The sequence below is a fragment of the Papilio polytes genome, unplaced genomic scaffold (assembly GCF_000836215.1).
Source record: "Papilio polytes unplaced genomic scaffold, Ppol_1.0 DF823399.1, whole genome shotgun sequence".
NCBI classification, from domain to species: domain Eukaryota; kingdom Metazoa; phylum Arthropoda; class Insecta; order Lepidoptera; family Papilionidae; genus Papilio; species Papilio polytes.
The window spans coordinates 1,080,923-1,093,468 of NW_013525805.1; the positions used below are offsets into that span (position 1 = coordinate 1,080,923).

The 12,546-nt window shown below is 32.1% G+C and overlaps 1 protein-coding gene across 1 annotated transcript; it reads right to left on the reverse strand.

Annotated features, from left to right (window-relative positions):
• Window positions 1-6,861: 6,861 nt before the first annotated feature.
• On the reverse strand, window positions 6,862-9,165 carry LOC106104802 (cytochrome P450 6B1-like). Its single transcript, XM_013284943.1, has 2 exons — window positions 7,833-9,165; window positions 6,862-7,028 (listed from the first exon to the last, which is right to left on the reverse strand). Exons 1-2 carry the CDS (start codon window positions 9,163-9,165, stop codon window positions 6,862-6,864), a joined length of 1,500 nt encoding a protein of 499 aa, XP_013140397.1.
• Between the last annotated feature and the right edge of the window lie 3,381 nt (window positions 9,166-12,546).

The window sequence follows — 12,546 nt, forward strand, 5'->3', positions numbered from 1 at the left end:
TTTTTATTAAAAAGTTTTGTTATTTCAATACCACGCGGACGGAGACGCGGGCGAAAGCTTTTTTTTTTATAAAAACGCAGTTCACGTATTAAGTACTATGTCCATAATTAATTGTAAAGCACACAATGGGCTTTGTAGGTAAGCGGATAGCACGATAGCTTTTTGTGGTTTACGGCTTTTGTGGACATTCTGGTTGTCAAAGTGACATTTACTTAAAATTGTTATATTTAAAGTGAGTGTGGGTACCAAAGGATGAATTTGCGTTAACTACTCTAATAATTGATAACAATTTTAAACGCTTATACTGGGTTTCTGAAGTCTCCGTTTATTTTAACAATACCTTATGATATATTAGTGTTAGATTAACCTATATTTTGACGGTGTAAAACTCAAGTGACGTAATTTAGAAACGCATTTCACGAAGTCATCGAACAAAAAACACGAATGGTTAAAAGTATCTGGGAAACTGGCCATTAAGCCAATTAAATATATGCATATGTAAAAAGGAAACCGGCTAATAGCTGTCTAACAGTAAGCGTCGCCTGCAATTTGGCAAATATCAATATTTTTATGGAATCCAAAGTTTAGTAACATACAATTAAATTGAAAAACCTTTTTAATCATAATCAAACATTTCGTAGAACTTGTTATTTCACATTGAAGAAGTAGTTACTATGAAATAAAATGGATGTAAAAAGCAATTAGCCTCGGTTTTTGCAATTAAATAAATGATATTCACTAGTGAATTAAACTATGGTAGAATAATTAAATAAAAAGCTTTATTAAAATAATTAACGATTAAAAATACAAATCACGCAAAGTTTTCCTATGTAAAGGTTATCATTGCTATTAAAAATATTTAAGTCATTTTGAAATAGCATAATGATGTTGAGAGGTTTTGCTATGAATTTCTTACCAGGCGTATGGTAGATAATTGAAAACAAGATAATTGTTAACATCTTATGGAGATAAAAACAGTAAAAAAAATTATTCATAATTTTATATTTACTAATGTGTGTATGTATATATATTTTTTTTCTTTTTTGTGTATCTTTGTAACAATCTTACGTTAATCAGATTTGTTTTCAACTGTGTAATTAATTACGTAGTGTTTGCTTTATGAATGGATTAAATGATGATGATTATTATTATAGTCTCATATCTTTATTTTCTTATTTTTATATATAATATATTTCACATGATTTTCTTAAAAAAAATAACAAAATAAAACATATTATATAAAAAAATAGAGCACCACCGGCTGCGGAATCCGATGACTCAAGCAACCAGTGGTCAGGGCTGCAGAGACAGGAACCTCCTCACTAGCCGTGCGGTTTCTAAAATAACCGCCTTTTGAATCGGGCCCTTAATCCAACTGTCTAGCGAGAGCTTCTTGAGGTGTTGGTCGAAGCTCTTCGCTATCAGCCCGTGTGCCGAAACGACTATCGGAATAATGGTAGTCGATTTCATACGCTACATGGCGGTAATCTCGTGAGCCAAATCCAAATATTTTAATAGTTTTTCATTTTCGGCTTTCACGAGATTCTCGTCATGTGGGATAGTGACATCGACTAACATTACACAACTCTCAGACCGATCTATTATTACTATATCAGGTCTATTGGCAGCAATAGTCCTGTCCGTAATAATAGATCGGTCCCAGTAGATCGTGATACGGCTATTTTCCAGAACTGGTGTAGGCTGATATTGGTAATATGGTACCTCAGAATCCACAAGAGCATATTTAAGGGCAAGTTGCTGATGGATAATCTTTATAATAATAAATTATTATTATTATTATTATAATATCGAATTGCAATAGTAGGTAACAATTTAACAATAAAAAAATTAAATATTGCCTTCGTTGATTACTGTCAAAGTGTAATTGCGATATAGTTTTGTGAGTTTTGTTTCTTACATAGAAATGTGAGATTGAATGTAGAATGTGTTGCAAAGTAAAAAACATGGTATATAACATAAACATTTTTTTAAGCACGATATTGAACCTTGAAATATGAAAAACAACAGTTAATATGTTATTTTTTTCTTTTGACACAATAACTGGCAATGTATCGCATCGCGATCGTTGGAAATAAGTAGGCTTCGTGCTTTCATTCGCTTTTGTGTCGACTTACAGCGTGTTGCGGTTGGCACGGTTTGAAACTAGGTCACTCTGTAGGCAGGTGTACCTACAGATACGGGACTTACAGACGTGTGTGAATAGCAACGCTCTTTGCCTATTGATCCCCTCCCCTGTCCATCTCGAGTGTCAACCTTATGTAGAGGTATTTTTATCTGCAAACTGTTGTATTATACTCGTATATTTAAGTATATACGTTTTTATTAAACAACTGTACAATTGCGTATCTACTGTTTCGCGTTAACGATTTAACATGACGATAACAACAATGACCAGCAGAGTTATTAAATATTTGTTGTCGGGGAGGATATGTGTTCTGAGTTTTTTTATCTAATTTATTTAGCATATATTTATGTTGCGTTGTTTATTGGTTGAAATACTAGCACATATTTTTCTTTAATGTCTATCTATCGAAAATAATAAGAAGCGCCACAACGAAGGTTCAGGTTATGAATTTCCGATCATGTTTTCGACGGTTCGAATCTTGTTATACGACTATTGTAGTAAACTACAGCAAAGCCTACAGTCAAAGTATAAAACCAAATTGAATCAATAATAAAACTTGAAACAAACAGGGACTCTGACCTATCTATGTTGGAGGAACACTAAAATAAAAAAGCCTACAGCCCGGAATGGCAAAAGAAATATCAGTAAAATGAAAATAATCCAGCGATATTTGAAATAAAAGAAATCAGAATGTCTTCTTAATTTTGTGTTATAACCATTATCATCATTAACAAACTTTATCTGCCCACTGTTAGGCTTTGGCGTTCAATACATTCCACAAACGACAATAAATTAAATTAACTCTGTATATTAAAGACTTTTGACATACTGTATAGATATTTATGAATGCAGAAGGAAAAGTGTGCCAATAAACATGTTTAATATGAATACGTGTGACCCAGAAAAACTGGCGTGATTTTTCCAAGGATATCAGCTCGAACAATAATAAAATTATAGAGTAATTATTTAAGCGCCTGTAGAAAATGTAAAAGTTAAATGCCAGTAAGGTTTTTTAAAATTAAATACGAATAGAAAATGAAGTAGGTAAAAATTTTGTGTGATTGAGCGACTAATTTTCTCTCTTGTTTCTTTAACTAGTTTTTGCCCGCGTCACCGACCGCGTGGACCGTAAAAAAACATAAGTCAGTAGACTATGTATTCTTCCAGACTATCCCCTACATCTGAACCAAATTTCAGCGCAATCCGTTCAGCCGTTTAGGCTACAACATCTAACATACATCCATCCATCCATCTAAATTTTCGCATTTATAATATTACTAGCCATTTCTCCCGCGACTCCGTCAGCGTGGAATTAAAAATAACTGAGTAGCTTATGTGTTCTTCCAGATTATTCTTTACGTCTATGCCAAATTTCCTCGAAATCCGTTCAACCGTTTTGGCTACAAACTCTTACGAACATCCATCCATCCATCTAAACTTTCGCATTTATAACATTAGTATGAAGTATCATAATATTAGTAAGTAGTACAGTATATAGTATAGTATGATTAGTATGATAATTTAGAGACGCTTTGTAATGACATCACTTGTAAGGCATCTTTATTGTCATCACGTACAAATAGAAACATATAAGGTATCAAAAGTAAAAGATTTTTATTTGATCCCATTTGTGAAAATATTAAGAATCTATTTAAGAAATATCGTAGTGCCTATTTTAGAGACTAAATTTATATTATTATATTAGCCGCCACTTTCGTCAACACAGAACTAATGTAGCTTATGATTTTCCCGCCTGCATTAGCTACCTTCCCGAAATGCCGTCAAATTAGGTCCAGCCGTTTCAGAGATTGTTGCAACGCGACATTGCGAACAGACAGATAAAAATTTAATGAACGTCATTTTATTAAGAAACTATACAAATGCATTTAGTTTATTTTTTTGATATTATATATATACATTCTAATTGTACAAATAGATTGGTCAGATATAGTTTTTGAAACATCCGCTATTCAAAAATCAGATATAAAATTAGAATGTTGATTAATCTACGAAAAAATTGGTTAAAAGAATTTAATTACTCTTTGTTCACTAATGATCGAATAATGCTAAGTGTTTTATGTAATCAAAAACCAATTAAGCGCTAAACACCAATTTTCGTTGAAATCTAATTGAGAACGGTTTATTGAAAATTTTTCTACAATTGTTTTATTTTGATCTTTTAACGAATTTCAATTAAGCTTGTAAAGTAAATTGAATAAAGTCATTGAAGAATTTTAAAGCTGTTATATTGAAAATCTTACCCGTCTCCATTAAGTTGATTTTATTTTTTAGAAGAACCAAACGGCGATTGTTAACGCCTTTTTCATTTTTAACACAACACTTACACTTGTCACTTATTTAAAACTTTTAATTTTTGTAGTCACGTTTATTGTAATCAGCATGTTTTCACTGCGCCTTGTAAATTATTTATAATCTGGGAGAGGTTTGAAGAGATAGACGATTGGTGTATCGAGTAATCATTTTCAAAGTACCTACTTAAAAAGTTTTTAGAGTTTGTAGCCTAAACGGCTGAACGGATTTCGATGAAATTTTGTATAGTCGTAGAGGATAGTCTGGAAAAACGCATAGGCACACTTTTTTTTAATTCACGAGAAGTCGCGGGCACAAACTAGTAATTAAGTAATTGAATAATTGTCGAATAATTTCTAGTAATTTGAAATGTAATTAAAACTGAAATAATTCTTTCTTTGTTAAATATGAAAAAGTCCTAGCGTGGATAATGTTAGTTTCAAAATTGATACCTGCGGCTTAGTTCAAAGTTGGCCGTAAATGTAAATGCCACAACGGTTGGTATCGATTTTAGTATCGTCCATAGAACATAAATGTCCTTTATGTTTAACGATCGGTTATTTTCATACCAGTCAAATAATAAATAAATATTAAATGTGAATTCCGAATAGAAATATAAAAGTTTCAGTCATAATGGATTGTAACTATGAAACGAAAACTTTGTTCCCATTTTCAAGAAAGTAAAAGTTGATATGAAAAAATGAACAAATACATTTTAATCTGTACTAATATTATAAAGACGGAAGATTTGTATTTTTGTATGTATCAAAATAACTCAAAAACTACTGAGGCGATTTCAAAATTTCTTTTACCCTTAAAAAGCTAAATTATCATCTAGTAACATAGGCTACATTTTTTAATTTTACGAGGCCAAAGTCACGAGCAACAGCTAGTCAAAAATAAACTATTTCGAATTTCAATCAATAGGCGACCACTAGTACCTACTGATAAGCCCTCAGTAGAAAGCAACTTTGAATGATTTTAATGTATTGTACTTTGCCGAACACAAGTTTAGTATTTAGTATGAACTTGAAGTTCATCAGTTGCGGATTAATGAAGGCAGTTGAAGCTTGTACTGGTCGTGTCTGCCGACAAACGTTGACCCGGTCACCGCAGGAATCGATCGCCCGACCTGTACGCTCGAAATCGCCAACCATACATACTCGTACATCAGATTACAACAAAATTTACATAGTTTAATTTCTTCTTAATGATAAGTATTATTTAATAACTAGCTTTCGCACGCGACTGTATGCTGATGTGGTTTTCTAGACTTTGCTTTACATGCCTAATTTCTTAGAGATCCGTTCTGCCGTTTATAATACAAACTTTCAAAGCAATGATATTAGGTAAGATAATATCGTAGTTAGTAATCGATACTATCATAATAAAGCGTAAACACACACTTCTTTGTTGCCTAAGATGTCAGCAATTACAGCATACTTTTGAATAATTGGTTTTTTAATAAAAATCCCTACACTTTATGTCATGCTTAAGGCTATATTATTTCACGCAATTAAACGTAGGTGGTAAATAATTTGAATAAAAACCCTAATGTGCGAAAGAGACCATAAGTTGCTGACAACATCAATAAAGATTGCTAAGGTTTGTCATGTCATGTCATTTTGACATTTACTATTGATAATTTAACAAATGTTGCCAATAAAATAAAATTTTCATCATTTCATGCGGATGAAGCCGCACGGGACCACCTAGTTTAATTTAGTACTATTGAACTGTTAAATATCGATTATGTCTATATTTTAAAAACTGAAAACTGTCGAATAGATTTTAAAGGAAAAACAAAAAAAAAACTTTTAATATTTGCTGCAGTTTAATATACCCAATATAATATTTCACATTAATCAGAGACAAGAACTTGTTTAGAATTGGAGCCATAGTCATGTTATGCTTCAATAAAATATAGTCTTTACCTCTTATGTTTTCTTCGAATTTGTGCAGAATCTTACCAACAACCGTTTCTACATGTGCCAACCATCCTCCATCCGTCAATCTCAATATGGCCGTCGTGTAGTCAACCCAATACCCTTATTTCCGACATCTGACTACCGTCCGATTATTAACATAACAAGTAGAATTACATTTTAAAACCATGAAATAAATATTTAAATAATGTGTTGGATAACAATTACAAAGTTATTATTGTTATTTTAAATAAAGATAAATGGTATTGATTTGCACAGATTAAATAACCTTCAAGAATACAAAACACATAGAAATAGTTATAAAGCTAACAGTATGTAATATTCAATTGATTTACCCCGCGATCCTACCGTAACCATACAACCATAAACCCATTATTATAAGTCAACAAAAACTTCTTAAAAATTAAATAGCAAAGAAATATATAATATTCGTAGTTTATTGTCAATGTATCGATAGACTTATCTGCGTATAATGTTTAGATAAATTCCTTCATTGGGAAACACGAATAAACGCACAGGATCGTAATCGAATTCCTTCAGCGGGGTCTTCTTCGATGGCTCCACACGGAACTTTGACAACAGCTTCACAATACAAACGCGAGATTGCATTTTAGCGAAACGCATTCCTGCAACAAAGCAAAATGTGCGATAGAATATTAAACTAGCTTACACCCTTCACTCCGTCCGCGTACAACTTTAATAACAAAAGCAAGTAGACTATGTGTTTATCCAGACTATGCTTTACATCTATGCAAAATTCCATCGAGATTCTTTGAGCCCTTTAGGCGGCAAAATGTAAAATATTCGTCTAAACTTTTGATGTTAACACAATACTAGTAAGCAGTAATATATGTTTATAGTCTTTTTTTGACTAAAAATAGCTTGTTACAGTGAAAGAATTAAATTCCCTTCCCACTTAAGATTGAAAATCAAACAGGAAGCTGCCACCATAAGTGCTAGATTTTACAATGATGCGTTGATATAGCAAGTGCTAAATGTAATTCATGTGACGTTACACCAAAATGCGTAAGGAATAATAATAGTGATGGTACAATAAGATAATAATAAAATAACAGCCCGGTCTTTCCAGAAGATTCTATACTGATTTAAGCATGCATTTTGCAGTAGTCGCAAAATAAAGAACTGCTACATAAGAATGCTTCAAAATTGATATTATTGGTTAAAACGCAAGTATTCAGTCGTACAACGTTGGACCTTGTAATCTTTAGAGAAAGTTATCATTTTGTTTAACGCTAAACATGAATGTATCATTTTATAATTGAAGTCCTTTGCTTCTTAAAACAGGAATCCTAGTTAAGACAAGGCAATACTGATTGATTTAGTTGTACTTAGAGAGCAATAAATATATTTTTATTCTTAACCATTATTAAATATTTTAATTGAATAAAAATATATACATTTGTACATACCTATGCAGTTTCTGGGTCCGGTTCCAAATGGTAGGTAAGAACAAATGTGTCTGTTTTTAACATTCTCAGGGCTGAAACGCTCAGGATCAAATTTATCGGGATCAGGGTAGTAATTGGGATCTCTTTGAATTCCCCAACAACTTATAACAACGGTTTGGCCTTTCTTGATAATAATATCAGTGCCTGGTACTTTGTAGTCGCTATTGGCGTTACGTTGTATAGGATCGGCTATCGGATACTTCCTTAATGTTTCATCAAATACATGATCTAAGTACGTCATTTCATTTAAACAATCATAATTAATTTCACCATTATGTCTTTTAAGAACTTCGTCAATTTCTAGAATCACTTTGTCTTGTATGGTAGGATTCTTTGCCATTTCATATAGCATGTATGACATGGTCGAAGCGCTAGATTCATAGCCGGCTGCGTAGAATGCAAATGCCTGTGCTGCAATAATGCTGTCCGTCAGTTCGAGTGACGTTTGGTCTTCATGTTCGTATCTCTTTGTCCCTTCTATTGTTTTTTGTTGTCTCAATTCCAATATCAAATCCATGAAATCTTTTCTATTTGACGGTTTCCCTCCACGTTGTTTGATAACATTTTGGACGAGACTTAAGAAAAAATCTATTATTTGCTGTGGAAACAATGATCCACCGAACTTTTTCAAAATTCCAGGATACATCATATCTACTTCAGTGCTGTAATTTGCAGTGAAAATCATTTTGTCCATTTTTTGGAATGTTTTCATCATTTCGTCATCCAGATCTACACCGAAAGCGCACGCCGCAATCGCTCCAATTGTGTATTTTTGAATAAGGATATGTACAGGTTGTTCTGTTTGTTTTTCCTGAAGTTCTGTAACATACTCCATAAACTTGTCTCCTCGTTCAGTCATCAGATATAGCATGTTCTTGAGTTTTCCAGAGGTAAAAAGTGGTGTAAAACGATTCCTTATAATTCTCCATCTGTCGCCGTCAGCGTGGAAAATATTAGCTCCAAGCCCTTTGTCGTCGAATTCAATCCCTCTGTCGGTGAATAGGTCGAAATCTTTGATCATGATGTTCTTTATGACGTCCAGGTCTCGCAGTAATACAGACGGTGTTGTCATCCTGTATATCCCAACAACCTTTTCTTTGGGGTAAGCATCGTAAATGCTTTTATAAATAATGGGCAAAGGCTTGCGTCTTAAAACGGAATCCTTGATATTGCCGAAGAAAGGTAAAGGTTTGGGTCCAGCGACATTTCTACTCTTCCAGTAGTTAAATGTTCTTGTGAAATAAAAGTATAGAAGGGTAAATAAAATTGCCACAAATACCAATGGATACATCATGTTGACACGACGCGGTCACTGCTTGCAATTGTTGAATGATACAAGTCTTGAAGACGCTTAAATTTATATAAATTTAGTGCCGCTTATCGCTTCACTCTGCTTATTAGATCAGCATTAATGTAATCGGTAGGTACTGTCTATTCACTTTTATCCTTTAATTTTTTTGGGTTTTTTTTTTTAACTATTTTAGAAAAATCAATAAAGTGTTCTGAAGAGTATAGCAGTCTTGTTTCGGTAAAAATGGTACAGTACGCGAAGTGATTTTTAAGCTAAACTAATCGTCATAAATGACGAATAATTATTAATGAAAGTAAATTACCTACTTCTAAGTTTTTTAGTAAATATACAAATCGGGTAGATTTTTTAGCAAACAAAATTGCTTATTTACAAAATTAATTGGTATTACGATATGCACTTTTACAATTATCATACACTTTTTTGTACTGAAAAAGACTAGAATTTTTAATCATTTATTCTCTTTAGAAACTCGATGTTGACCAACTTCCATTGACATTCATAAAGGTGGGTTTTGTACCCAACGGTCAAAAATCCTTTGGACACAATCTTGCTTTGTATGCCAAATTTTACAATTCTTGAAAAAATAAATCTTTGCTGTTAATGCGGATTAGATCGTTTATTTCGTGAAGTCACAGGGAGGCTCCAACAGTGTTCTTCTGCTCTTAGATTTTATATTTTTGTACGTATAGAATATAAATTATTACACATTTGACAAAAATGCTTTTAGTTCACATGGGTTGTGCTTGTTTCTTATATACATATACGAGGCAATCGTAATCGTAAATTCCAGTGTCCTTTTTCTGTGTTATAATGGAAAAATTGGACCCCGTTTCTATGTTAGGAAAATTAAAACTCGAAGCCTAATTTATATAGATGTTATCATTGGTAATGCTAGCTGTATATTTCAATCAAATAAGATAGATGTAACCGGTATCGACTGCTTTATATTGTTAATCAATGTGCTTTTATCGCAATAAATTTGCCATTACTAAATTTGCTATTAAATTTATTTTTCCTCTTCTCTACTTTGTTACTTTCCCTATTTATTGTCTATAGAACCTTGGCTGTCATTTTTTACGTTCGAAAAACTGCCGCCTGCGCGTTCGATTTGTGATTCAAGTTTTTCTGAAGCGTGAGTCGCTAGAAAGACAAGCGTAGACTTTTCGTCTGGACTTTAAATTGTTTAAGACTTGAATGGAGTACAATGAATATATATGAAAATAACGTGACATGCTCAGTGAAAATTTAACCACAATTTAGAACTGTACAATATGTTATAGCTTGAACAGATTTTGTTACGATAATGTTATTTATTTAATCTATACTATTATAATAAAGCGTAAACACACACTTTTTTGTTGCCTAAGATGTCAGCAATTACAACATATTTTTGAATAATCCTTTTTTTAATAAAAAGCCCTACACTTACGTCACGCTTTAGCCTATATATTTTCACGCCATTAAACTTAGGGGGTATATATTTTGGACAAAAACCCTAATGTGGGAAAGAGATCATAAGTTGCTGCCAACATCAATAAGCAATATTGTCAAGTCATTTTGACATTTGCTATTGAAAACTGACAAATGTAAACAATAAAATAAAATTTTCATAATTTCATGCGGATGAAGCCGCACGGGAACAGCTAGTCAAATTATACATTAATTAACAACTTCCTTATCGAACAGAGTCGCATCTGTATTTGCGTCTCACCTGTTGTATATTATTGTACGTAAATTGTGTTTATTACATATGCTAGCATTACATATCATATTTTAAAACACGCCCATGTGTGCGAACGCGTTACACATATCATTCTGCGTTTTTCTTACGCAGAATGAATTGTGTAAAGGGAAATCCATAACTGATAATTTTAATCAATTGTTTACACAGAAGTCGTAAATATTTGTCTGTCTTGATGTAAAAACATTAATGTCAAATAGCACTGGTATAAATAACATTTGTTGTAAAAACTATTGTTTTTTTTTTAATTTTAAATACGTTTAAGAGGATAAAGGATGTTTATATAATATTGTAGATGATACTTTTTTGATTTTATTAAACGGATAGTTGTAGGATTGTTTACATTAATTCAAAAATAGCGTACTTTTATACTAGTACTACTTTTTGCTGCGTTTTATCCATTGAATTAAAACATCTAATAAAATTGCTAATGGTGGATAGTATGGCTTCCCAACAATGCAATCATTTTTCGGTTTAAAAGCTTATTGAAAACAATCAATCAAATCTTTCCTCTTAATAATATTAGTATAAACGATTTAAAAGTTCAAATAAATTTTGCAGCGAGTGAACCAGCGGGCACAACTAGTCATGTAATACTGATGTGACGTATGCAACGTTTCTGTAGTCTCATTGTTATAATTAAGAATTGAATAAAATTTTATTCGTTACAGATAATTTTTTGTATATCATTAAAACGTATAACAAAAATGCTGATTAAATTTATCACTAACGGGTATTTTAATAAGATAAAAAATTGCTTTGCAGTAGATGCTCGGTACGTAATTTTAATTTTATGCACTTATTTATTTGATAATATTGTAAAGTATTTAGTTTAAAACCATATTTGAAAGAATGTCCGTTGGAACCTCCAAAACATCATAGAAGAAAACAGATGAAGTGTCAACAAATTCTTGTGTACCGTCAAAGACGTTTAAAAAAATATAGTCAAGGCATAGTGAACAATTTTTTTTCTTCTAACTGACTTGTAATAAAATATTTTACGAAATTGTAATAAGTTCCAATCTTATGTTATAAAGTAAACAATACAGTTACAGAATAAAATATATAGTCACTTCAATATTACTTGTTGAAACCTATTAGCAATTATTATAAATACGATTAATTATGTTGAGATGTTTTTTTAATATTTCTATCAATAGACAACGGTCGTGAGATTATGTGAAAATTGTTTAAGTGAAGTGTCAACTATGCATACTTTATATATTTTAATCTCTTTGTTTACTCTACTCTTATTAATGCTGATATATTTTTAATTAAATACTAAGTCTTAGGGCCTGTCCCACCACTGGCTGGTAAGACTCAGATAGCTTGAAATGACGTCACTGTCAAATAAAGGAACAAAATCCGATATTTCCATCATATATTTTACACGTTCGATTGTTATTAACAATTTACAATTTGGTAGGACAGGCCCTTATTGTCGTAGACAGGGACGTTTGGTCATTGAAGACATCAGTTAGCGTTAGTTTAAACTACACTAATGAAATTAATTCTAATGTAACAGTACAGCAGTGATAAAATGGATTTTTTTTTGTCTTTAGGCTGTACGGCTGGAGTTGTACTGCAGATGTCGCCGGAGTGCCGAGTGCGGAGCGAGGAGC